Source organism: Apteryx rowi, unplaced genomic scaffold (genome assembly GCF_003343035.1).
Source record: "Apteryx rowi isolate R43461 unplaced genomic scaffold, aptRow1 scaffold_755, whole genome shotgun sequence".
Classification (NCBI taxonomy): Eukaryota; Metazoa; Chordata; class Aves; order Apterygiformes; family Apterygidae; genus Apteryx; species Apteryx rowi.
Window position 1 is genome coordinate 153351 of NW_020451044.1, and position 27980 is coordinate 181330.

Here is a 27980-nt window from a genome sequence, read left to right on the forward strand (position 1 = left end):
TTTATTTTTTTCTGATCATAGCTGCTGAACATACTTATTTTTTGTGATTTTTCAGGCTGTACATATTCACAAGCATGAATCTAATCATTTTATATATTGCCTTGCCTTACAGGTTAGCTTTCAAACAGCTTTGCTAATTCTTCTGGGGGGTTAACTTTTCGATCAGAAATGGAGTACAGGACTCAGTTACCACATCTTGAGTGACGAATCCTTTAACACAAAATGGAGAAAAAGCGTAGAAAGAAATGAGCCTGTTTATTAGGCTTTACCTCAAAAGACCATGAAATCTCTACTTATTTTGGACACAGCTTTAAGAATATCCAGTTGAACAGCACAGTGAAGCAACATTTGCTGAAACAAAATGAACTAGTTTATGAAGAAGAAAAGTGTGATTTGAATATATGGAATTTTTGAAATGAAACCTTTTTCTTCTATGACCATGAAGTTTGCAAACATCTGGTTTGTTCTGGTTGTTATTTTACTCTGTGGCAAAAAACACCTTGGTACCAGACTAGGAAATTCCTCTCATGAGGCTCACATATGTCCTGGATGTTCTCGCCTTACTTTGAAAGTGGAGTTCACTTCAACAGTCGTGGAGCATGGTAATAATTAATAAAAAATACATGTGAAGTTCAAGTGCATGTTACTGATCTGTGGTATTTTTGCAAGTGTAACATTCGGAGAGTCTCTGTAGATGTAGGATCTTCTGCTAAGTTCTCTATACTCAAATAGATAAACAGAATTTTTCCCAAAAGTTCTCAGTTTAACTGCAGACAAGGTTCTGAGAACAAGAAAGAGAAGAGAGAGGGAAATAAGGAGGATGCCGAAATGATTAAAAGAGAGAAATAGGTTCAGATGTGCAAGTCTGATCACTTTAATGTGTTTAGTAGCTGTTGTTTTTGACCCAGTTGTTGGTATTTTTGAGGCCCTTTTATGAAGCAAAACCAGAAGTGGGCCTCAAAGGAGTGAGGACGAGAAATCTCTGTGTTTGTTCAGGAAGGCTTTGGAAACAATAATACTTACACGGAAATTTGCAAAGATAATTTTGAACATAGCAGATGAAAGGGAAAGTGATGCTGATATCACTGATGGAATGGAAAAGGGTAGCAGTAGAGCAAAGCAAGTAAGGGTTGCAAACTGGGAATGGAGGGATGAAGGCCAGACAAAGCTGATCAGTAAAAAGACAGGGGAGAAAGAGCACAAGAGTTCTTGCAGCATGTGCTATATACATTTTCAAGGAAGTGATTTCACAAAAAAAATATATAAAATGAAATCTTTATTGGAATGGGCAGCTATGTGCTTGCAGAACATTTAATATAAATGCAGTGTATGAATGGCAAAGGGATGCAGAGGAAAGATGGACAATAAGTTTGTATAGTTTGTTACACAGTTGTTACAAAACCAAGAGGTTCTTGAAAGGTGCACAGAGGCTTTTTATGTCTGCTTCTGTGCTAATATTTAAAACCTTATCTTCATGTAATACGCTAGCTTATTTGACTCAGTCTTAGAAGTCAGCATCTAAATTGTCCTCAATTTATGCCTTGACCCTGTGTCTGGTTTCTCAGGTAACCATAATTTTCCCACTGCAAAGCTATGTGTGTCTAAATACGTACAGGCAGAAAATCAGTAACCACATTTTTGCGCATAGTTAGCCAAAGGCTTATTGAGGTGAATGTGGTGTGTGCTGGGGCTGAGGTCTACACACAAGTTATTAATCCAGATCAAGGACTGTTGGGACCAGCTCAGTTCTCTGTGTGTCATAGATGGTGTCAGTAATTTGCTGTTGCTAATGAAGTACTAAAACTCAATACCTTATAGTGTTTAGATGTCTCTTGATCATATATGTCAAGAGGCATACTGAATTGGCATATCAAACAGTTGTTTGTGCTGTTGGATGTAACTGTAACTCGGTTCTCTTCGCCCTCTGGTCTCCATGCCCTGTTGTTTTACCTTTCCATGTTCTTTGCAATTCTGCCATCCTTTCAAAAGTCTTTACTATATTTTGGGGATTTCATGATGCAGAAAGAAACTTAGCGCAGAAATGATTTGGAAGTTTGTAAAAGCAAAAAAAAAAAAAAAAATCCATAAAAGCACCTATTTGTTTTTGTCAAAGTACTGTCTGAACCTATGTTTTAATGTTTCAAAATTGAGTTTTTTTACTGTCCATTGAAATTTATGTCCTTAATGCTTTTCATCCAAACTTGCATAATTAGTAGACCCAAATTATGTCAATAGTTCTAATTCCTTTATTAAGTATTTTCATTTGGGAGATAGAAGACAGTGCATCAAATTGTGATTAAAGAAAAAGAATTATTCAGATCCTTTTGATGTGAATGCACTAGTAAGCTGTTTAAGCATCAGTTCTGAAAAGTTGTGCTCTTGTTCCAGAGTATATTGTGGCTTTTAATGGATACTTCACAGCTAAAGCTAGAAGTAAATTTATTTCAAGTGCACTAAAAAGCAGTGATATTGAGAACTGGAGGATCGTACCTCGCAACAACCCAGCCAGTGACTATCCTAGTGATTTTGAGGTGATTCAGATCAATGAGAAACAGAAAGATGGAGTACTGACACTGGAAGATCATCCAAACATCAAGCGAGTAACACCTCAGCGGAAGGTCTTCCGATCTCTTAAATATTCAGAGTGTAAGTAATTTTCTTTATGGTTGCATGAGATCCATTTTGGAAAAATCTGTTGAGTCTTATTTAAGACACTCAGTTTAGCATTACACAAATGAGAAGGCAGCTGTGCCTTGTGATTTTTCTTTAACTCATAGAAACCTATTCTTTTTTCTGTTTAATTGTCAGGTTCTTGCTGTACTTTTGCTAGAGTATGGCAATGAGTTTGTCTACAGCGTAGAAACGTTTTTTTGCAGCAGTCACTTACCAGAGACTATGGGCAACTATATCCCCTAGTACATAAAATGGAAAATTTCACTGATTTTGATTATATTAGTATTTCTGGAGAAAGTGGATACTTGCTTGTCTAAAATTTTTGTTGTAAGGTAACAATATGATCTGTATATTTGCATAAAAATCAAATCCTTTGTGTTTTTCCTCATACTGTTTTTTGTCTTCATCCTAATTSTACATAGCTGATCCTACATTGCACTGCAATGAGACCAGATGGACTCAAAAATGGCAGTCATCTCGTCCCTTGAGAAGAACAAGTCTTTCTTTAGGTTCTGGTTTCTGGCATGCAACGGGTCGACATTCAAGCAGGCGTTTGCTGAGAGCGATCCCACGCCAAGTTGCTCAGACCTTGCAGGCGGATGTCCTCTGGCAAATGGGTTACACAGGTATGCATTTTTCTGTTGGATTAGAACAATTACCTTTTCTGAGAAACAAATGAAGTATAAGGGTGTGCGAATTGTCTTCGTATGTATTGATCTCATATTGAGTGCCAGTTCCAGAAAGATTGAGCAATGCTTTGTTTAGAGATGCAGTGTATTCTTACAGAGTACTTTTGTGTGTGTGTGTGTACACTGGATTTAAGTGAAATTAATCTTATTTATACTCTGTGGCTGAATTTTTGCAATGGAGTATGAATTTTGTTAAAGATCTAAAATATGTGAAATTGTGGACTCTGTAGTACATTATGCATAAAAGATTTCATTAATATGATAGAATAGATTTGTATTGAAGTTGAATCAGAAAAACAGATGTTTTTCTATTACAGGTGCTGGAGTAAGAGTAGCAGTTTTTGACACTGGACTTAGTGAGAAACATCCACATTTCAAAAATGTAAAGGAGAGAACGAACTGGACTAATGAGAGAACCTTGGATGATGGTAGGTTACCATGTAGTGTTGATGAAATTGTTCCTGACACTGGTGTGAGTGCTCTTTTGCATTGTAAAATTGTTGCATGCTGCTGTGGAGGCACATCTGTTAACAGCTGTTGAAGCTGTATATCTTGAGATTTTAAGCTTAATTTTACAATATTCTGAGTACTTTGTATTCTTATCAAATTCAGCAAATAGTATTAAAGCTCCAAAAAGGTGCTGGGTGAGTCTCTTTTGAATCATACATGGTGTTTCATCATAGCTTTTGCAAAATGTCAGGGCAAGAAAACATTATGCAGGCATAAATGCAATATGAAAGTAGTTGGAGGTGAGAGCAAACCCCACATAGCTGTTTCTTTCCCATTCCTTTTTATGTATTCTGCTCTTACAGAGTGCATTTGTATTTTCTTAGTTATGAGAGAGAATATTTTGTTTTATTGTGCAGTCCAGTAGCTAATGAGAGATTGGTGGCTTTCTGTAAAGTTTTTCTAATTTATATAGTTTTCATCAACAAATGCTATGCTGGTTTATGCCTATTTACATCCCACAGAACTTTTTATTTTCTACAGTATATTTGTGTTCCTTTTTCTTGTGTTGACCCTAATTTGCCTTGACTGTATAATTCTACAGATTATTAATTTCATACAGTCCAAGTCAGTGAGTCAGCTGGCAATTTAATGTGTTTACAGTTCAATGTGTATGCATATCTTGCTTGGTGAACTTGCGTAGTTATATCATGTAGTATTTCATTGCATTACAGCACCTGCTTTTGATACCACTTTCTACTAGTTCTCTGCCCAGGTGATTGCTGGATAAACAGATTTTGAGTGCAGAAATATAATGTAGGCAGTCCCATAAAGCAAAAGCTTAACTTGTTTTTTGTGAGGGAAGGAAAAAGTGTGGTTTTTTGTCCTATTTTTCACCCTTAACAAACTATGGTTATTGCAGAGTCAGGATAAAAAAAACTTGTAAGGAGTTTATGTAAAAATACATTGGGCATGTGACTTGTATTTGCCGAAATAATCTTGTTCTTTAATTATTGTTTAATGTGGCTCTTGACCTCATCTGTAGCAAGTAGGAGTGGACAGACTATAGAGAATGTATGTCTCTGTTTTGTTACAGGCAGGTATTTTTCCTTTGGTGTAACCTGCCTATGAACAGTCAGCAGTGCTGCTGCTGGGGCTGGATTATTGGTCACATAATCTTCAGAATAGTTGTAGCCTAATATCGAATATGCCATTGAGATGTATTTCGGTTGGATTAATCAGTTGCTTCCATCAGGCTTCATGGAATGTGAATTTGTTCAGAAAATCAGCTGGCTGTCTGGCTAGATGGCATTGGAAATTTTGGCCCCACCGAAGTCAGTAGCAAAATTCAATTTTGGTAAGACTAGGATTGAACCCAGTATTTGCGGTTTGTTGTAAAGTGTGTTAGATCAGTGTGATTTTTGATATAGGTGTTTTTTAATGAATGAAATCCTTAACAATTAAATGTTTTGAATTCTAACATCTTATTTTGTTAACCTCTGTTTGTCTGTGATAGGTTTAGGCCATGGAACTTTTGTAGCAGGTGTGATAGCCAGCATGCGAGAATGCCAGGGATTTGCTCCAAATGCAGAACTGCACATTTTTAGAGTGTTCACCAATAATCAGGTAGCTATTTTAAATGTGTTTTAAATTCTGCCTGTCTAGATTAATACAGTATTAATCCTTTCCTTTGTGAATGTTGCCAGTACTTGTAAATTTTGACATATTTTGTTTGATAAGTGAGAAAGATACATTTTTCTATTTAAAACAGAGAAGACAGTTACTTATTGTAGAATGTCCTGGAGTTTCCCAATCCAGTATATTCTTCAGAAATAATGTGTAAAAGTCTGATCTGTATAGAGGTGCAGCTGTCACTTAATACATTAACCACTAGAAATGCTAGGAAATCATTGTTGGTTTTGTGCTTTCTGTCTGTGTTGTTTCTTCTTCTGTCTCTCAGGTCTGTATTGTCCTGGAGTCACTGGATTTTCAAATGATAATTTTTGTTTTCCCCTTTTTTATGCAGGTCTCCTATACATCTTGGTTTCTGGATGCCTTTAATTATGCGATTTTAAAGAAGATAGATGTATTGAATCTAAGTATTGGTGGACCAGACTTCATGGATCATCCTTTCGTTGACAAGGTTAGTACAAAGAAATAAAGCTTCTATGGTTGCGGTGTTTGTATCCTTGACACAGATCTGGACTTGCAGAACAACTTATTTGCCGCAGCTGCTGACAGGTTCTGGTTCTGTAATCACTCTTTTGTGGGGTTTCATTTGCATGAGAGAAACCCTGTACAGGTGATAGTTTTTACGAATATTTTTAGGGGAATGGATTCTAATAAAGAAATAAACTTTACAGAGTGCTGTATGTACTGCTAGGAAGTGTGACTCCCGAACAGGTAACTAAATGGGCCCTTAATAGAAGCAGCTTAGCTGATATCCAGCTCTGCTTTATTTAAAATCTCTGCATGGTTAATCCATTTCATAGTAAAAATATGCATATCATGAATTTGGCAGCAGAATGTTTAAGAATAACTAGTTAAAAAAGTACAGGTAGTTGATACAGCTGTGTGATTGCAAATTTGTTTCAGGATAAGATGGAATTAGGTTTATGTCTTTGTAAATGTCATGGTTCCTTGAACTGTTGGTCTGTCCTTCAAAAGCACAAAGTGAATTAATTTATGTTTAAAAAAAGGGATAAAATCTTTCTTTGAAAAATGTTACAAGAGGATTTGAGGAATAAAAATCCTTTCTTTCTTATCATAATCTACATTGAAATTTAGTTTGACAGCAACTTCACTACTCTTCCCAGAGTATTCCTGGAGGGGATTCAGAATTATTTGAATTTTGGTGCCTAGAGTGTTTTTTTACGGGCAGTTTTTCTTTTGGTGTAACCTGACTATGTACAGTCTGAAGTGCTGCTATTGAGATGGGATTATTGGTCCCATAATATTCAGAATAGTAGTAGCTTAATATACCATTGAGATGTATTTTATAGGTCTCAGTAAGAAAGGGGGGTTGGATTAATAGTTGCTACCATCAGGCTCCATGGAATGTGTATTTGTTCAGAAAACTCTCTTTTTTGATGGTGGAGTCTTATTGTAAACAATTCTTTTTTTTGTAGGTATGGGAACTGACAGCTAACAATGTGATCATGGTTTCCGCTATTGGCAATGACGGACCTTTGTACGGGTAAGTTTCAGTGACTATTTTACAGAAAAGCAGATATGTTGTATTTTTTTGGAAGCCGCTGTGATTGGTCTGAAGGGTTTGCCTTCCTCCTTTGGCTGTCATTTGTAACAGGTAGTCTGGTTTTTGAAAGTGACCTGAGTTAGACTCCTTCCCTCCATTGTCTTTATCCTTTGCCTCAGTAATACGTTTATGAAGTACTTAGCTGAATATTCTTCATTCGGACAACGGGAAGTCAGTCAAAGAAGAACAGCTGCGCTTCCATCTGATGTTTAACTGTTAGTATGAGCAGGTATCTTTGGGTACAGATCTCAGGCTTAAGAAATGTAGAAGCATCTCACCAGAATGATTTGTGGCATATTTCTAAAATGAATGCCTAAAAAAAGATTTTGTTTTGTTTTGAAGATATGTGATTTGGTAGTGTAAGTTATTGCTTGAAAAGTTGCTCTCACTGATAGAATATAACTATATCAGGGAGTATCAATAATTGTTTCTGTGGAGGTTAGACAGAGTGCCTGACAAAAAGCCGATGGTGGCATGCCCATTATCTGTATAGCATTACCGCTGTGGTCTTTTTCTTCCTGTCTTCTTATCTCCCAACTTGTTCTAGGACTCTCAATAACCCTGCTGACCAGATGGATGTGATTGGAGTAGGTGGCATTGACTTTGAAGATAATATAGCTCGCTTTTCATCTAGGGGAATGACCACTTGGGTAAGATACTTTGACTATGGCCAGCCACATTTGCAGACAAAATAAGGGCTTTGGAAAGAGAGCAGTTGTGGAGGTTGAGTTTTTTTTGTAATCCTGTGCAGATGGTATGCGTGTATTAACATGTGATAACAGGTTTCATCAAAGATCAGAATACTTGATGCCTGGTATAAGTTTTGAAGCCAGAAGCTTAATGTTATATCTGGGGTTTCTCATCATTAATATTGACTGCTTTTGAAACTCTTCATGTCTGTGAAAATGTCCAGTACCTTTTGAATGATGGTAAGGACTTTCCAGTGTGGACAGATCTTTGTAAAAATGAAAGCCTGTTTTTATCCTTTTTTTGGTACAAACATCCTAGGTTTTCCAGATGCTACATGTAATGTTGCACTTATTTGACCTCCTTTAAGTTTGCAGTTGCCTGTTGAACTGAGGTGACTGGTACTGCACGCGTGATTTCAGATGAAGTTGCATCATGATCTTGCTTACAGGCACTACTATTGTTTTTTTTTTCCTTTTGTATTGTGCTGCATCTCATTTGTTGGCCAGGTAACAGCTTGGTTATCATTTTGTCCGTGGTTTCGTAAGTAGCATAGATATTAGAGCAATCTGCAGTAACGCTAACATCACTTTTGTGTGTTGATATACTGAGCAGATAAGGTCGTAAACAGTTTGAATTTCTTTACCTGTTTCTTTACCTGATTCTTCACCTGTTACTAGATATTCCTTGATGCTGAACTTCAGCTAATGTAGTTGATCATTTTACTTCTGAGTGGCTGACAACTAATTTAAATGCCAAAATGAAACAACTGATGTTCAGTAATTATTTGGAAACTAATTCATACGTTTTCTTTCACAGGAGCTGCCTGGAGGCTATGGTAGAGTGAAGCCTGATATTGTTACTTATGGCTCTGGAGTGAGAGGTTCTGGTATGAAAGGTGGATGCCGCTCTCTCTCTGGGACGAGCGTAGCATCTCCTGTAGTGGCAGGTGCTGTTACATTGTTAGTAAGGTAAGCCTTAAGTAAGAATCTCTAAAAAAAGATATTGATGCAGATAGAGCTGTAAGAGGCCCTTAAAAAAATGCACCAAATAAAAATAAATTGCATTTAGTTTAGGAAAACAAACTCTGAAGGATAGAATCAGGGATTCTTCTGCCTGAGATGTTATCTTATCTTACTAGCTCTAAATCTCCTGGGCAAAATGTGAGGCCTGTTTTGAATAATAACTACATATATAAATAGGGAGAACAGCATTACAAAATAATCTTTTCATATTTTTAATTAAGTTGCTAAGCTTTTGCCACTTCATGTCATAGTAAAAGAGTAGCTGCTCAAAGCAGGCACCCACAGCAGATAACTGTCGAAGTATATGTAAATTCTGTAGGATTTAGGGCTTTCTTGGTTATTATCCAGTTACATAAGTCTTCTGTTGGGGACTGAAGAACTTAAAAGGAAAGTAGGAGTTTCTCCTCTCTCCTTTTGAGTTTGTGACTGTTTCTACTTAAGGATGGGACAAACCTTTATTTGAAAAACTCTTAGACCCAAAATTCAGAATCATCATTCCCCCCATACCCCAGAAGATGTATGTGGCAAGAGATCCCTGCAAGTTTCCAGTTACAGAGGCTTCGATTTTCAGAGTATTTTGTCTAGCATATCAAAATACTACCCTGATTAGAACTACCACTGGTGATAGAGCACATTGTAAGGAGAGAAATGTATGTGATACTAGTTTCTAAGAGAAATGTATCAGAAAATTGCCACTTCTGTTTTCATCTTCAGCTGTTCCTGTGAGAAATCAGGTGATATTTGGCAAATACAAACTGTGGTTGTTGCTCACAGCAGCCTAGTTTTTGATTGAATTTTTCATAAATCAAATGGATTAGACTGTTTAAGGCAGAATGGAAAACAGGACTAGCTAGAAACAAGATTAGAGGCCACCTAAGGTGATCTACTGTTTCCCACTTCAGCACAGTTCAGAAGCGTGAAACGGTGAATCCAGCAAGTATGAAGCAGGCACTTATTGCGTCAGCACGTAGACTTCCTGGAGTCAACATGTTTGAACAAGGACATGGCAAGTTGGATCTTCTGAGAGCTTATCAGATCCTCAACAGCTATAAACCACAAGCCAGGTTAATTTTAATCCTTAATTAATAAGTAATACACTATGATGTGCAGTATTTCTTTTCAGAGAGCAGGTGCTATGAGTGTAACTTAGTTGAGCAATCTGTGTTTATGCAATGAAGAGACCTTGCAGAGATCTTATGTAATCCTGAAATGTGAATTTTGATAGGAAAATCGATGAAAAGTCCTGGTATTTTCTGCCCAAGTTAGCAGTAAAGGGTTTTGAAGAGCCTTTGAGACCTAAGTTTACTTTCTCTTCTAGGTTCAGTTTAAACTCTCAGATGTTTTGAATAATGCAATATGGACCAAATTGGAGGAGTAGATAAATTTTAGCTTTCCAGAATAAGAGCATTCTTATTATGCTGAATAGTTGCTTTTGCTTTATGAAACTAGAGTAAATCTTTTCAACACAGCTTAAATTTACAAAAAAAAGCTGGGGGGGAAGAGAAGAAGATTCTTGTGCAGATTAGGGAAGCAATTTAAGAGCTTGATAGAGTAGCTATGGCTAGCATATTTAATCTGTAACTTTTTCATAGATCAGTTACGTATGGTGACATGTACTTGTTTTATTCACTGTTTTTTTTTAATACATCTCCCCATCCCGCCCTCCTCCATCCTGCTGTAGTTTGAGTCCAAGCTATATTGACTTGACGGAATGTCCCTACATGTGGCCCTATTGTTCTCAGCCCATATATTATGGAGGGATGCCAACCATTGTTAATGTTACTATCCTTAATGGTATGGGAGTCACTGGGAGAATTGTAGACAAGGTAAGACACATTGTTCCAAGTCTTGACTATTAATGTTGCTAAATGCTTCCCAGAAGACTATTCTAGCCATAAATTTAATATAACAAGCTTTCTTAATTGGTGAGAGAAGGAGATACAAAATGTTTAATTTTGAAGGACACACTTGGACTAATAAGATTTGTCACTGTGAACTGTCTACACATGTTTTCCAGCAATGCACTGACTGGTTTCAGGTGCATGTATTGTTTTGTCTTTGTAAAATAGTTTGGATTAACAAGTACTTAGAGATTTCTTGTATTCTCTGGTTGTATTTAAGGTCTTCTGGAACAAAGTATAGACTTTCTCCATCCATTTGGTCTGGAACATGGGCACTCTCTGTAAAGAATTGTGACATTATAAAACATACCTTTTACACGGGTCAAAATGACCTGAATGTGTTGACTTATCAAGGCCTGCAGCAAAATATGTTCTTTACTCCAGTATTGCTGAACACACTGGTTGCCTTAGGAGGATTCTAATTTTTTTTTTAATTAAGCTTTAAGCAAGTTTACGTGTAGAACAGATCTGGAAATTATTACAACAAAAGTTAAACTGCAAGTTAGATAACTACAGGTTAAATAAGGCACCGGTTCCAAAACTCTAGCCCATGTAAATGAGCTGAAGTTCAACATGGCAGTGTGAATTCTGAAATCTATTATAGATATAAGCTTGCTCTGAAAGCTATTGAAGCTCTTTTCTGACATCAGTAGCTGATGATAACGCTCAGACACAACTGGTGTAATTTGCATGAGTCTGGAACAGCAACGGTCCTTTTTGTTGCTGAAAAGAAACTTAGTGTTCCTTCCAATAAATTTTTGTGCAGGACCACAGAATAATAAGTTAGGCCCATTTATGCAATATACTGTTCACTCACCTCTTAGAGAGTTCTGCCACTGAAAAGCCTATAGTCCAGATCATTAAGGCTGTCATGATTAGGTTGTTTCACTGGTACAACACCTCGCTTTTAAGCTTTGTTGACATTTTGCGATTTGGTATAATCTTCAGAGAAGTTTAGGGGGATTGTTTCTGTGGAGGGAGGAGGAGGGCTACATGCAAAAATCAGTGATTGCAAATACTGTTTTACCAACATTCCTCATTCTTCATTTCACAGCCAGACTGGCAGCCCTATCTCCCACAAAACGGGGATAATATTGAAGTGGCTTTCTCCTATTCCCCTGTGTTATGGCCTTGGTCTGGATACTTAGCAATTTCTATCTCTGTAGCAAAGAAAGCAGCATCTTGGGAAGGCATTGCTCAAGGTCATGTTATGATCACAGTATCATCCCCTGCGGAAAATGAAGTAAGTTCAATGCATTTTGATTTTCTGTGTTTTATTAAAGTCACTTCATGATATACAAATATATCTTTTTAAGAGGTTGCTATAGTCCTGCCATTTTAAGTATAGATTAGATTTGGGTCAAGAAACTGGAGAGTATAAATAATAATCTTTATAGTTGACAGCAGGATTAATCTGTGAATTGAGTATGCTTTGGAATTCAAAAATCTGTCTGTGAGACCGACTTCATAATTTCATTTATTCTGAATTCTAAGTAACGTGTTTTGAAATAGAGCTTATTTAAATATTTTTCTTTCTTCTAGAACTGTGCTTATTGTTCCAGAGAACGTTTTAAGGGTTTGAATGCTTAAACCAAGTCATAGTTCTAAAACGTTTTAAGTATTTTAAATTTTGAGCATAGATATAAACTGTTGAGTGCAGGGGAAAAATGGTATGGTGATTTAAGCCAGAGTCCTCTCCTGGTCTCCATAGTTGGTACTAATGACAAAAGGAAGATTTCATACCTTATTTTCTTGGCCTGTTATGATCCACAATTAAATGGTGAATGTTCTTGTGGGGAAAAAGGATTTCACTGTAGTTTGTTCTGTTCTTCAGTCTAAGAATGGTGCAGAGCAGACTTCAACGGTGAAGCTTCCAATAAAAGTGAAGATTATTCCTACTCCACCTCGCAGTAAGCGAGTCCTTTGGGATCAGTATCATAATCTCCGTTATCCACCAGGATACTTCCCCAGGGATAATTTGAGGATGAAGAATGATCCATTAGATTGGTATTTATCTCAGGTTCTATTAAATCAGTATTTCTTGATTGTATGTTAAGGATGTGGGATAACTTTATTGAATGCCAGAACACCCTGTCCTTTTTCAGTGCAGCATGGAATTACCTTTTCTAATAAATCCATGAGAAGTCCTTGGCCCATACACGTTTTTTATTGTGAAGGGTTTTTTTATTCAGCAAGCTTTTTTATTCACGTGAAATGAAACATTTTTAAATACAGATTTAAGACACTGAGATTTTTGTTTTGCTTTTAAAGTTCAGCATTTTTCTTTTCTGCCCTACTTTCTGCCATGGAGGCCACTTTATTAGCTGTTTTGGCATTCTCTTATCAAAAAAATGAGAGAGATTTGAAAGGCTGAACCCTAAAGAAGAGATTTCTTGTCTGTAGAGAGACGCTCTTTGAAGTAGGGAGAGGCTTGGCTAAGCAGCAAAAGTCTGTCTTTCATAGACGGATAGGAAAAATATGCTTAAGAAGTGTGCAACAGTGTATAAGAGAGGATTAATTAGGTCAGCGTCCAAGTTGTACACTTTTGGAAAGCTGCTTGCAGCATGCAGGTGAAGCGAGTGGCCAGGTACTTCTCTGCTGGGTTTCCGGTGGTCCTGTGTGCTTCTTCTGTATAACTTACTGGCTCTGGGATGTGGTGCAGACAAATAGATTTGTGCTTCAAAAGGGCTGTACTTAACCTCTAGTTTTGCTGGTATAGTTCTCTGTAAACTAAACTAAGCTAAGTACTCAGAATCAGTATAATTAGTGAAGAATCTTGCAGAGGAGATTGTGCATGGAAAACTATAGGTTACCATTTGAAAAAATGGAACTTCTAGAAGGGAAAACAGCAAGTAATGTATTAGAGGATTTAAATCAGTTCCGCATGTCTTCAATGTGTTTTTTTTTTTCTTTTCTTAAGGAATGGTGACCATATCCACACAAACTTCAGGGACATGTACCAGCACCTAAGAAGCATGGGATACTTTGTTGAGGTTCTTGGTTCACCGTTTACGTGTTTCGATGCAAGTCAGTATGGTAAGCATAAATTGCCTTGTTCTACATACAATTAACTTCTTACAAAAATCAGGCAATTTTAGGAAGACTAAAAATGTTGTGGAGGCTTGAAAAACAATTTTCATGATAGTAGAAAAGTATTATAAGGGTGCAGATTTATTAATTATTTGCTTATATTTAAGTGCGTGAAGTGTCAATGCAGAAGCTTTCTTGCTTGGGAGTCTAGTAAACTTGGTCTGGTTCTGTATCCTTATCTTGAAAAAAGAGAAGGAAAAACTCCTCAGTTAAAAGCCCCTCTGTATCCAGTCCCACAGAGGCAGAACTGTATTTGCCAAAAGATTTTGGCATAGTCAAAATGAAGCATAGATGAATTGTAGACTAAAATTAAATGTCCATTCTGCTTTTTTTTTCCTTAGCAGTGGCATTCTAAAAAATAGATTTTTGTGGATAGATTAGAAAGTGGGGAAAGCATTCCATTAAAACGTGCAGTAGTGAAGCAATGTGTGGCTTGTTTCTTGTGTGTTCGTCAGGCAGGAGATGCGATAGATCTGCCAGGCAAGGGGCAGACCAAGCTGTCCAGGTTATTTTCTGCTGTGGTATGCCCTTCTAGTTGACCCTGACATGCTCCAGCAAGACTCGCTTTTCTTTTGGCTTGGGATGTTTTTCAGTGGACTGTAATGTGAGGGTGAATTCTCCTGATAATTTCCTGGTTCTGGAGATGCTGTCAGTGGTAATCTTCTGTTTTTCATAGTTCATCAGCAAATATCTCACCACTGCTTTTTGAGTTCAGTGGATATGCAATGGGAGACAGAAATGTTAGCTGTTAAAAAAAAAAAGGGGGGTGGAGATAAAATTAGTTTCTCACTGCGAGATTTGCTGTTGACAGGGAGCAGCGTTAAGGGACTTCTCTCTCCCATCTTTCCTTTTGATTCATTGTCCTGTTGGGGGAATGGGTGGAAAGGCTGAACCAGTTCTTTCCTACGTAGTACCCCAAAAAGAAGTTTAGAGGATGGTCGGTGTACGTTGGACTAAGTAGAGAAGAAAAGAGCATTGGCTACACTTGGGTTTTTTTGCTCTCCCAGCAGTCCTCATATGGTTACTCCAGCAGCTCCCAGGTGTTTCCTGTGCAGCAGCTGTGTTGATGGTGGTATAAGCCCAGGCCTACACTCTGCCTGATTTGATTAGTAGTTTGTTGGGCTTCCAGAATTTTCTCAGTGAAGAGAAGTGAGGGAGGACAGACTGATTGCAATGTTCTGTGATTTATATCTTGTGGGACAAAAAGTGATCTCACTTTTGTATAGTCAAATTTAACAGGTGGTTTGCTTAGCTTATTCTGCAAGGGCAGATCTGCTTTGCATGCACAGATCTGTCAGCTACAGCTCACATTTCTCCTTAGGGGAATGGAGAAACTGACTTGAGAAAAGAAATTAGAAGAATTTGGCTTTTAGATTGCCAAAATAGGCTGAGATGGGAGGTGAGTGCTCTCTGTGGCTGCAAAATCTGTGTTGGGAGGAAGGGTAAGATAAGGACAAGGCACTAAGAGTGGAAAAGAACAGAAATGTGCAAGTGGAATTAACTTGGTAAATGAAATGAAGGTATGACTAAAATAGGCTTCTAAACACAAGACTGGTTAATGTTTTTTCTTTAGACTGTAGGTAATTTTTATGTACAATCACAGAATAGTGGAGACTGGAAGGGACAGTTGGAGATTGTCTAGTCCAACCCCCTGCACAAAGCAGCGTCAACTAGAGCAGGTTGCTCAGGTCCGTGTCCAGTCAGGTTTTGAGTATCTCCAAGGATGGAGACTCCACAACCTCTCTGGGCAACCTGTTCAGTGTTCAATCACCCTTAAAGTCAAAAAGTTTTTTCTTATGTCTAAACAGAATTTCCTGTATTTCGATTTGTGCCCATTGCCCCTTGTCCAGTCAGTGGGCAGAAGAAGAATCTGTCTCTGTCTTCTTTACACCCTAAACATTGATATGTATGCTATACACATTGATAAGATCCAGCTTCTATTTCCCCCCCTCCCCAAGCTCTTACTTCTCCAGGCTAAACAGTTCAGCACTCTCAGCCTCTCCTCATATGACAGATGCTCCAGTCCCTTAATCATCTTTCTGGCTTCTTGTTGGACTTGCTCCAGTATGTTCATGTATTTCTTGTCCTGGGGAGCCCAGAGCTGGACACAGCACTCCAGATGTGGTCTCGTCACTGCTGAGCGGAAGGGAAGGATTGCCTCCCTCGACCTTCTGGCAACATTTTTCCTAATGCAGCGCAGGAGGCTGTTGGCCGCCTTTGCCACAAGGGTGCACTGCTGGCTCGAGTTCAACTTGTCCATCTGGAGGCCCCGGACTTTTTCTGCAGATCTGCTTTGAGCCAGTTGGCCCCCAGCCTGAACTGGTGCATGGGGTTATTCCTCCCCAGAGGAGGACTTTGATGAACTTCAGGAGGTTCCTGTTGGCCTATTTTTCCAGCCTGTCAGGGCCCCCCAGGTGGCAGCTTGACCATCTGGTTTATCAATTGCTCCTCCCAGTGTTGTATCATCTGCAAGCTTGCTGAGTATGCACTCTGTCCCATCATCCAGGTCATTAACCTGGTTTCAACAGGATCTTTACGAGAAGGTGTTCTGAACACAGACTGTCTAGGCTCATAGAATCGTCTGGGTTGCAAGGGACCACTAGATGCAGGGCCAGCTTCAGCACTTGATTGGGTTGCTCAGGGCTTCATCCAGTCAACGTCTGAGTATCTGAGGATGGAGATTCCACCGCCTCTCTGGGCAACCAGAGAGTGAAGAAGCAAAATGGCGTGATATCTACAAGCAATCAAAAAGCATAAAGATCTTTTCAGGGATTAGAAGTATATCTTTCTGGTTAAGTTTTTCGGTCGAGCAGAGAAGATTGTTCTTGCTTGTTCACAGGAGCAGGAGAGAGCTCTATGAATGTAGCAATGCCACTGTAGCCAGATCTACCAAAATGCAACTGTAGTTTTCAAGCTCTGAATCAAATCAAGTTTCAGAATAACTGTTGTCTACCTGGCTGTAAGACTGCAGTAGTGAGCGCAGTACTGTTTAGAACCGGAGCGGTGAAAAAGCTTAGGGTGCGTTTACATTAGCGTTTTAGTTTGGATCACAGGGTGTGCTTTTGCAACAAATCTGATTGTCCTCTTGTGCCAGTTTGGCTCCGTTTGTAGAGCATTCAGATGAAACCACGCTGGAAAATATACTGCAGACGTTAGTGGACATTAATGGTTCATGGGACCAGATGAGCACCAGTCATAAGTAAGATTCGAAAGGCGTACTGTGCTGACAAACTAATGATTGGATATATTTGTAAACTGAACTACCTTATATTCCCCATACTTAAAAGTGATTTCTTTAGGTGAGCTGCAGGGCAGGGCACGTGGACAAGATACTGTGCAAAATGTGTGCTTGCGTTGCCTTTCTGCGTTGGTTGTGTGAATAGTGATAACATCGCAGTTACAGCTTGGAGAACTCTGTTTTTGCTTTTGCACACAGGGACTTTATTGATGGTGGACAGTGAGGAAGAGTATTTTCCGGAAGAGATCACCAAGCTGAGAAGGGACGTTGATAACGGCCTTTCACTTATAGTGTTCAGTGACTGGTACAATACATCAGTGATGAGAAAAGTCAAGTTTTATGATGAAAACACAAGGTAATTGTGTAGGTTCTGTGGGAAATGAAATGTCATAAAAAAAATGAAAAAAATCCACATGTGATGTAGTTTATTTTAGCACTTGCAACATTTCTCATGCTATCTCTAAGAAAAGGAGTACCTCAGGACCAAAATAGACCTTATCGACAGCTTAAATAGAATAGCTACCCATTTTATCATGGTTGTGAAGGCCCACTTTTGTAAATGTAATCTTCTTTTAAAGCCCAGAAAAAGATTTAGAATAAGAAGTAGTAAGAAATCAGAGACTGACAAATAAAGAAAATTGATGCTTTTTCACTTCTGGGGAGGAGACTGGGAAGAAAATTTGGGTTGCAAACAGTATTGCCAGCCTCTGCACCCAGTATTAAATTATCCCAGTATATTGTGTAAAGGGAAAATACACTAGTATCACTATAGGTGATAAAGGACCCTATAATTATAATTATCAGTCTGTTTTGTATTACTGTTAAGATAGAAAGGTCCGTTTTACATTTTGCAAGTGGGTAATATTTGCTGTTGTTAGAGAAATGAGAAGCAGGTGACAGGACCATCATTGCTGCCTCATTGCCAAACAAAGAACCTAAGTCAGGATTTCTTTCTGGCACATTAGAATTTTTCATGGAACTGGAATGCGCTGAGAGCTCTCCATCATTAATATTACTTAACTTGTGCTAAATAATGTGGGTACCAAAGTGAGACAGTTGCTTACGTGCCCCTAGAGTTAAAGGCGGTTTTGAGATATGGTTCATTATTTAAGTGACTTTGAAAAAGTCTGCATGCAGGGAAATACCTGATCTTCCATAATACAGACTCGAGGAGCTTTCTATATACTAACAAACTGTGTTATACTGTAATTTTTACAGACAGTGGTGGATGCCTGATACTGGAGGTGCTAATATACCAGCTCTTAACGATCTGCTTTCTGTCTGGAATATGGCCTTTAGCGATGGGCTGTATGAAGGTGATTTTACCATGGCGAGTCATGAAAGTGAGTATTAGAACTCAGTGTCTACACAGACTATGAACAGTGAATTCTGTGGAAAACAGTTTTCTGCAAGAGTCAGGTTTTCTGAGTGAGATTCAAGGGAACCACTCCAAAATTATGTGAAAAGAGTCTCTTAAGCATGCTTAGATGATTACTACCTTCGTAGCTATCTGATAATTTTTCAGACCCCGTAATGAATGTCCTGAGTTTATAGCTGCGTTCCAGGTGATGATACTTTGAAGGGTATTGTTGGGTGTTTCTCTGTTTGCCTGTACTATAAATGTTAATTGCTGTGATGGAGCCTTTGGTTTGGTCCTGGTTTTAATTCTGCAGTAACTTTTGCAATTAATTGGAACTTTGAAATTTAGGAGGAAAAAATTGATGGGGAGTCCTTCTTTGGAACTGCTCAGTCTAGACATGTATCACAAAATCCTGAGATGCTTCGTAAAGTCCTGTTCTTGCGATCTTTTGAATTGTCCCTTGGAAATAGCCTGAAATGAGTATGTTTCACTGGTTTCAAATTCAGACTTTCTACTTAGACTTCAGAAGCTGGAATCATTTTCAGGCCTTCTGGTTCTAGCCAGTCTTTCTTTTTAAGCTGATCAAGCTACTTGATGTTTTGATGCTTCATTTCCAAATCACTGTTTTCTGACCAGTTGAATTTGGAACATATATTCCTAAGGCGAAGACACCAGCACTGAGGGCTCTGTAACGCTCTCCAGTGCTGATTGAGGTGGACAGGTTCTCTGTAGTATATGTAATGACTGTTAGTGTGAAATATTAAATTTCTCACCACATTTTAAATCTTGGTTTTAGGGTAACAGTAGGGCAATTAAGCTTTTCAGTTGAAAAAAAATAATGTCAGTGTCCTAAATGGAGAGGTTTGAAAGCAGTATGTAAAAGCTGAACCTGTGAAAGCTGTGCTTAGAAATGCCCTGCCCATGAATTTATGTATTGATCATGTTGTGATCTTGGTCAAAATATGCCAGATCGGAGAAATATTCCTAGGAATGTTTTTTTTTTTCTGTGCTTGTTTTCACAGCTCACTGAATTATGGTAGGAAGGGAGAAAGTGTCACTTCTAGTCTGTAAATTACAATTTTGTGATGTTTTTCAGTGAATTATGCATCAGGATGCAGTATTGCAAAGTTTCCAGAAGATGGCATTGTAATTGCACAGACTTTTAAGGATCAAGGTACGCGATTCCTTTTCTTTTTCTGTATCTTAAATAGAACTTCTTTGTCACTGCACAAGCAAATTTACAAACTCTAAAGGTGTAAAACGTGGGGAGAAAAATGCATTGAAAGGGTAGGTATTTTTTCAATTTGCCTAGAACCTGTAGCTGGATAACTAACAGGCAGCTATAATGTGATACTGTATACATTTTTTATGTAGTACAGTAATATGCAAGTCTATATATGCAGTCTGTTATTGTGTTTGCTGTATGTAAACCCATCTGCATGTGCGTGTGTGTATCAAATGCTTATCTTCTGGCGCGGAGAGGAATTGTGTTGTAATTCATTGTGTTACTTGTCCGTATTTCTCATAAATTTTGAGTAATACTGAACTATATCCATATGTAGAATTAATCTAGTCATTGCCAAATGCAAATGATATGAGTGTTTTAGTAGCTGTGATGATGTAAGTACATAGGTAAGGAAAAGTTTGGTAGACAGTGTTGCTTACTAGACTGACATAAGGGAAACGTTTTTAGGCATGCAGAGTGCTTGTGTGCTCAGGCCTGAGTAATGTTCTATTCTCCATGTTTATCCATTCTCTTCAGTTTTATCATAGTATTTAATCTGTGAGGTGGTGATGCAGAACTGTAACAGGAGCAGGCCATTTAAAAAAGTGGGATTTTTTTATGAGCCTTTAGGAAGTGCTCTGTAGGACCAAATGACTGGAACTGTTACCAGCTTGTGCATCTGATTTGTGCATATGGGAGGGTTTGAGCAAGCGAGCAGAAGGGCATGTAGAGCTTCTGAGATGCCTCAGCTGCCGTCAGAGAAGGTTAGGAAGCTCACTGTGGTTTGGGGTGACTTACGGTGTGCAGTAGAGACATGTGATTACCTGATGGAGAAACATTCTCCAACAGTAAGGAGCTCATCCATGTGAGCCTTTTGGAGGATAGACGATGTCCCTGGAATGCCTTCTGTTGAGGATTTGGGTATTTCATTGCTAAACGGAGGGAGTGTCACTTTGACGAGTAGCCTGCCAGACCTGCTTTCTTTGTTGAAATTCTTTCATTTCAATTCATGAAGCAAAACAGCTCTATGTTTTGCTTCTCCTATCTAAAGGCAATGTCTAAAAGCAAAGGAGACTGTAAATACCTAGCATTTGAAGTCTGCATTCTTATTCTGGGTTCTGAAGTGAGTGTTACAGGCAGGAAAACCTTTAACCTAAAAATGACTTTCTGCAGACTTTGTTTTAGTTCCTTCGTGAATTGGGGCATTTTCCCTCTTGCTCTCTATGGCAGCTTTCAGTTGATGAGAGATGAAACAATTGGGTAGATTTTGTGATAGGAACAGCAGATTTATATCCAAGTGTCTCCTCAGTTTTCCTGCGCATACCCTTTCGTGCTGGGATACTTTCCCATACTTTCTTTTTTCATCTTTTCTGTTCACAGATTATCTTAATTATAATTGCAGATATCTTGCAAACATATCTTTAAGTTGCCAGTTTATTATTTGTGTACTTACAGTGCTTTTGGAGGCAGGCTTTTAAATGATACGCTTTCAAAAATTGCTCTTTACAATGTCGGTGCAAGTGTTTCAGAAAAGGCTGAGAAGCAGATATCTGAACCACAGCAGGCCTGGATGTAATGAAGTACGGTTCTCTTTGCTAATGTAAAGAGCAGCTGGGGCGAGCAGGGAGTGAAATTTGCCAAGGGTTAAAGAGAAGAAAAAAATACAGGGAAATGTATGTGCATTTCTTTTTTTGGCACAGGTATCCTTACTAAACAATACTTTTCTTTGTTCCTAAACGGGAAGTTGAACAAGTGAAGTGCAAGGGAAACTAGGTAACTGCAGAGTTGCAGAGAGATGCAAACCAACCAGACTTTAAGGTGGGCTTCCCCTGAACTGCTGCTTTAAACGAGTTCAGTCAAAGTCTTGGTCCTACAGCTGCTGCCTACAGAGACAGATGATGTATTTCATGGAATGGCTGTATTCCTTTGTTTAGTTCCACGGTAGATTTTCTTGTAGGAACAGTTAAGCACAGCAGCAAAACAGGTTGGTGAAAAGCAATATGCATTGTGGTGGCCAGTTCTTTAGTTACTACATTCTGTAGAATCTTACAGAAGAACTAAAAGGTATAAAGTAATTTATAAAGCAGGTTGTTTTGATTTTAAACTTGTTTCTGAAAATATTAGGATTTTTCTTTCAATTGTTCAAGATAAGCCAATAAGTGAGTCTTTTTCTCCATCTCCACTGAAGAAGGACAAAATTGACATCAATAGGAAATTCATTATCAGGGTCTTGAAGCAGTTTCATTTTTATCATGCCATACTGGGTTTTTTTTTGGAAACTTTTTGCATAAATGTGTGAAATGAAGAGCAGCACAGCTGCATTTTTAAGTTTTTTAAGTGTTGGCATGTAAATCAATTGGTGTTGATGCCTTGTAGGTTATGCTGTTTATTTTCACTTTACTTTAGGTCTTGAAGTTTTAAAACAGGAGACTGCTATAATTGAAAATGTCCCTATTTTGGGACTTTACCAAGTTCCTTCCGAAGGTGGTGGCAGAATTGTTCTGTACGGTGACTCTAACTGCTTGGATGACAGCCATCGACAGAAAGGTGTGTAAGCAGAATAATTCTTGTCTTAAGCTGACATCTGTCAGAAATAGCTGTTTTCTAGGGAATCACTAAATATTCCTAACCAGCAATTAATCAAAACTCTGCAGAGCACTACTGAAAATGCTGTAAGGTACAGTTACCAACAAAAGAAGAACCCATGTTAAATGGCCTTTTGATAGAGCTAAGCTGAGTTTTTTTCCTTAGGTCTCTTGCCTGCGTTTCTGGCCCCAAGGTTTTTGGGGGTTGGTTTTGTTTATCTGTTGGGAGGGGTTGGTTCTGGGAAGCACTAACAATTACACATGCTTGATCTGAAGTTGTGAAGAGGCAGTTACAGATACACCCCCCACACACTTTTTTTTTCCTAGCTGCATTTTCAGAGTGTCTTGTAGTTTAATGAATTGTTTTGTCTTTGCTTATCAGCGTGCCTTGTCCCCTTTAGAGCGTTTCCTGTAGGGGTTTATAGTAATGCTGAACATTTCAGTTGTACATTGTTATTTTCGTGTTATTCTAGTTTCATGCAAATTAGGTGCTGTAAATCTGTCAGAAAATAGGCATTTCTGTTTAGGTTTTCAAAGAGTTCATTTGCCACTCTAGGTAGCAAGCATGGGAGTTGTCCTGTGTGTGCAGTTTCTTTAACTCCCAGAGAAGTCATTCTCTCTTCCTACACTCTGTGGTTGTTTCTTATAAAACCTTTTTCTAGTACTTTGTCTGATCTGGCTTTTGAAATTCTCAAGGGATTGACTGGGTTTCTCCTGCCTCTTTGACATGTAAAGCGTAGGCTAATAAATCTGTGGCTTGAGAGGGTGAAGATAATCCAGTATCTGGGGTCTTTTTCTGCATATCCACTGAATGCAACATTCAACTTGAATTTTCCTTTTATGATTAAAAGTACATTTATAATTTTTATAAGGTTTTATCACTGATGTTTTAAGCATTGATGTTGGTGTGTTATGTACTCCATTCCTTGCCTAATTTATCTAAGTTTAAAGGAACTAACTGCCTAAGGGAACTGTCCGTCATTAGCTTGTTTCTCTCTTTCCTAAACTTTCTTTTTCTTTGCATGATTTCTGGTTTCTCTTTTTTCTGTCTTTGGGCAGCTTCCTTTCACTTGCTCTAACACCAACACATCGGTGCCTTCTAGGGTTACTGTAGGTTTTTGAAAGCATGTAATGTAAGAGAAAATATGTGACTTTTAATTAAGTAATAGAAAATGATGCTTTTTGGTACCCTAATGCTGTTAAATTCAATGTGGCCTGTGGAGCAAAAAAACATGAAAGGCTTTAAAAAAAAATCCTTTAAAGTTAGCTTTTAAGTTGTGAACTGGGAGCTATATCTCCTGCAGAGACACCAGTGGCCTCAACTGAGGTAAATTCCTAACATTTGTGAATATAAATCCTTAAAATGGGGTTGACCTCTCTAAAAATCAAAGATGAGGGTTTAAGGGACCCCAGGATTATGAAGATTAATTCCCATTCCCAGCCAGCTGTTCTTCAGGAGAAAAAGTTCTCAGAAAAGTAGTTTGCTGTGTGGTGAAAATAGCTGGTAAGTTGTTGTCCTGCCTCCACAGATGGAAATTTTAGAGAACTGTGATGTTAACTAGGTGGAAGACTCGTCCTTTAAGGGTAGCTCTGCATTAAGGCAGTAGTAGCTCAAGAGGGAATCAAAACGAGTGTTTGTGAGCCATTGAAGTGCAAAGGAAAACCACAATGAAGCATACAGTGGCATTCCCAACCTGGTCTGTACCACAGCTGCTTTCCCTTTAGTTAGGATAATAGCCAGAGTCCTTCCCCCCCACCCCTCCTTTTTTTTTTTTTCCTTTTAAGCTTGGGAAAGCAAATGAGTCATAACTTACCAAAATTGTGCCCCCTGTTGGGGTCATGATCCCCAGCCTGAAAACATTACCTTGTTTTTATTTTCCTGTGCAAGATACTTATTTTTTCTTTTTTAAATGAGTTGTGTCTCTGTTTTGCCTTACAAATGATCTCATAAGCTCTGAGCTTCCTGTTTTTCCACACTGAAAAGCCTCTTAATTTCTGCAGGGACTTGGCCTTGCCCAACCTGGAATTCCCATATTTGAGACCCTGTCATTGTATCTCTTACTCCCCAAAAGAGCATGAAATACTGATGTGGTACAGAAAAGAAGGTATTTTAAAACAGAACAGATTGTGTTTGTATACTCATGGAGGAGCATGGGTAGAAAGCTGCATCTTTCAGAAATCAGGCATAAGACTTCAAAAGCAGAGCAACAAGAGCAGAAAATTCACTGTATTTCTAAATGCCTTGATAGACTATTTAATGGAAAGATAAGCCATTCAAACTGTAGCATAATGCATATTATGTTTTGGGGCTTGGGACTATAAAATCCACAGACTGCTTTTGGCTCCTGGATTCCCTTCTGCAGTACACTTCTTACGGGGTGACGCCGCCGAGTCTCAGCCATTCCGAAAACAGACAGCGACCTCCTTCGGGAGCAGGCTACTCTCTCCCCGAGCGCATGGAAGGTGAGAGCCTTATTTATCGAGCAGATCCAGAGACTGACAGAGTATCAGGGTGGTATTTAAGAAGACCCAGGTCAGACATGGGAGTTATATGCCAGTAAGGTTGGTAGTTGGGTGTGGGCTCTATAACGTTCTGTTGTTTTACTAGAAGAGAGTACTTCCAGGCTTTAGGGATTTGTAATTACCTAATTGTGGTTTGATTAGAGAAAATGTTTTGCTTGGAGTGGGAATTTTCATATATATCGTTTTGCTAGGCAGCATTCTAATTACTAGCTATGGAGCATGTATAAAGTGTTTGATGTCATCTAGTGTGCTGGCCAGCAAAACCTGGATTACCAGCACCTCGCATCTGCTTGTATGTGCACAGTTCTGTTTTGTAAGGTACCCTTTGGTTAAGTCTAACTGCAAGATTTAGCTATGAGTCGTTACTGTAAAGACCTCCTGGTTTTACAGCAGCAGTGTTTATCTGGATGCAAATATTTGGGACTATTACCCTGCCAGTCTTTCAGTAACCCAGTCTCTCTGCTGTGAATCACAGGTAATCATCTGCATCGATACTCAAAGGTGCTTGAGGCTCACTTGGGAGACCCTAAACCCCGTTCCCTTCCAGCTTGTCCTCACCTGTCCTGGGCCAAACCACAGCCTTTGAACGAAACTGCCCCCAGGTGATTATACATCTTTAATATAGCTCTGTAAGAATTCTCACTTTTGAGTTGAGCTGAAAAGTCAGCTGTTTCATCTGCTTTTGAAGGGAACAGTGAAACGTCTTTCCTAGAGAAAGAACAGATTGCAAAGAGGAAATAATGATTAAAGCATCTTCAGCAAATAATTTAGTTCCAACTGATAGTTACACTATAATTTTTGAAAACTATGGGATTTTTAAAAAAGCTTCACAAGTCAATTCACTGTTGTCTGAGTGATCCCAACTTACAGTTAATGAGCTTGCTTGAATCCCTAGTCACTGCATGCCTTTACAGTAATTTTCTAAAGCAGCTTCTTGGACAGCTCACCAAACTCTTCCTTTTCATGTATCATTTGTCAGTCACTTGGAGACAAACATGTCAACATATAGGCTATAGTTTTCTGAGTTAACTTTAGGTAGTCTGCATGCAAGAAATAGATTTGTAAGTAAATAGCAGTTGATCTGAGTGTGTACTTATAATGTCTGAATTTAATTTTGGAGACTTGTAAGCTGTAGGACCTGAAGAATAAATAGGATTATTGTTTGGGTCCAATTTAGCGAGCAGTTTATAGGTGTCAGCTGTCGATATTTATGTTTCTCCAAAACTCCTTGCATTATCAAAGTAAGTGGGCAAACACCTCTGTCTTTTAAATTTCTTCTAGCAACCTTTGGAAACATCAAAAGTTATTGTCAATTGACCTCGATAAAGTTGCTCTACCCAGTTTTCGACAGAACCGACCCCAAGTGAGACCACTGTCCCCTGGAGAAAGTGGAGCATGGGACATTCCTGGAGGTAAATATCGAAACGTTTGAAAGATGCTGTTTTGCTTTGCCTGTTGTGTAGCCTTTTTAAAAAAAAGGCATCAGAAGAGATTCCACATGTTTCACTTCAGTTGTGAAAAACATGCAAATAGTAGTGTGGTTATTTTGTGAAAGCTTGACTGCTGAAGCCTTAGCAGGAAATATTTTTGCATACAACTAGTTTATTCAAAAGAAAGGACGTGTGACATAGACCGGGAGGAAGATTTCGGCGGGTGCTTTTTGGCCAGTCGAGGTTTATTTTGACTCTGTTTAGATTGGTGGGTGTCAGCAGTAGTCCCTGTCCTTGGAGGTTGTGGCTAGATGTCTTGTGCTAACACAGAATTCCTTGTGTGAGCGCACAGGTGTGAGAGCAGAAACAAGAAGAGCGTGTCTGAACAGTGCTTTGGGGAAGGTGTAATAATAACGAATGGTTTAGAGCACTTTAAGCAGCTTTCAGTCTAATGGTAGGGTACTCTGCTTTATGAGCTGGGCATTGCAAGCCCAGTTGGAAGTAGTTTGAAAGCTTGTTGTCTCACACGTGCTCTTTTCCTAGTCTGAGCTTCTAGACCAAAAGGTGTCTTTAAAAAGGAAGGATTCTAAAGCTTGTCCTTACTGTGTGCATGTGTGGTCTCTGGAGCGTGCAGTCAGTTTTCATGTTGCATCCGTATTTGGTTTGATTTATGGAAATTATTTGGTGATAAAGCTACAGTCAAGTATTTGCATCTCTCATTTCTAATGCAAAACAGAAGGTTGTTGTTGTGGGAGAAATCTAGATTATGCTTTCATGTTCCAAAACAGGTCAAGGTGAAAATGCCTATGCTTTCCTGTATATTTAGCATCCTGTCTTATTTTCAGTAACTGGTCTGCAGTTGTTAATCTTCTTGTCTAAAATGTAATCTGATTATAGCTGTTCTGTCTTAGAACAAGAGTTACCCTTGGATCATTTTGGTAGATAGAGTTATTATCGCAAAGGCGTCGTAGCTCATGCGGTTGCTAATTGCTTTCCAAACCTCTTTGGGCCTTCCAGGTATAATGCCCGGCCGGTACAACCAGGATGTAGGACAGACTATTCCGGTCTTTGCTTTTCTTGGTGCCATGGTGGTCCTGGCATTCTTTGTGGTGCAGATCAACAAAGCGAAGAGCAGGCCAAAGAGACGGAAACCGAGAGTGAAACGACCGCAGCTTATGCAGCAGGTTCATCCACCAAAGACGCCTTCAGTTTGAAAGCTCTCGCTTGCCAAAGATGACCTTCTTTTACCGGTTGCTTTTCTGAACAGTTGATCGCTCCCAGTGAAGGTGCAGTGAATGTGGTGATTGTGCTGGTGATTCACATCTGACATCATCTCATAGTCTTTGGTGTCTGGAGAAAAAAAAGGACCTCAGTTGATCGTCTGTACATAAAACTGCAGCTTTAAGCAGCCGAAGCCACCAAAGACTTGAATACTGTTTGAAAGGCTGCTTAGTCACTACATATCCCAAGAGGGGGAAAATGGACCTTTTTTTAAAGCTGACCAAACTAAAATTTATTTGTTTAGAGGCTATTTTCTATATTTATTGTTGGGGAGGGCGGGGGGAAAAGTCACTTTAAGGACCTCTGCTAATAAGAAGCAATCGCATTTTTTTGGACAGAATGCAATTTTCTAGAATGGTATTATGCTGAAGAATATAACTTACGTCATTAAAGGAGGGAGGGGGCAAGATAAACTAGTACAAATCAGTGAGACATAGTCCTGCAGTTTATTTTTATAAAGCCAACTACCATGATGTTTTGTAATTTTTGGTCATGATTTCACCATTGTTGGTGAAGCAGATTTTCAATAAATATGTTATCTATATGAAGCTCAGATGGTGTGCTAGGTGG

At 38.7% G+C, this 27980-nt stretch overlaps 1 protein-coding gene across 2 annotated transcripts; it reads left to right on the top strand.

Moving 5' to 3' along the window:
- On the top strand, window positions 1-27963 carry MBTPS1 (membrane bound transcription factor peptidase, site 1). 2 transcript variants are annotated; one of them, XM_026088177.1, is made up of 22 exons: window positions 416-602; window positions 2389-2646; window positions 3096-3299; window positions 3680-3790; window positions 5326-5435; window positions 5836-5952; window positions 6938-7005; window positions 7613-7715; window positions 8572-8723; window positions 9680-9841; window positions 10459-10603; window positions 11733-11921; window positions 12513-12685; window positions 13599-13714; window positions 17205-17361; window positions 18225-18349; window positions 19463-19540; window positions 21998-22138; window positions 24508-24639; window positions 25175-25301; window positions 25981-26111; window positions 27147-27963. In XM_026088177.1, exons 1-22 carry the CDS (start codon window positions 416-418, stop codon window positions 27341-27343), a joined length of 3183 nt encoding a protein of 1060 aa, XP_025943962.1. In that variant the 3' UTR covers window positions 27344-27963. The 2 variants fall into 2 exon arrangements, with proteins under 2 accessions (XP_025943963.1, XP_025943962.1); XM_026088178.1 differs by lacking the exons at window positions 24508-24639; window positions 25175-25301; window positions 25981-26111; window positions 27147-27963 and adding an exon at window positions 24178-24501 and having other exon boundaries at window positions 1-602.
- The last annotated feature ends 17 nt before the right edge of the window (window positions 27964-27980 follow it).

What these genes read in the sequence shown, in the direction of transcription:
- MBTPS1 (XM_026088177.1), top strand. Translation starts at nt 416, where the DNA reads ATGAAACCTTTTTCTTCTATGACCATGAAGTTTGCAAACATCTGGTTT. An exon ending in TTCAACAGTCGTGGAGCATG is followed by an intron (nt 603 to 2,388) that starts GTAATAATTAAT and finishes CTCTTGTTCCAG; the next exon opens with AGTATATTGTGGCTTTTAAT. An exon ending in AAGAATGATCCATTAGATTG is followed by an intron (nt 12,686 to 13,598) that starts GTATTTATCTCA and finishes TCTTTTCTTAAG; the next exon opens with GAATGGTGACCATATCCACA.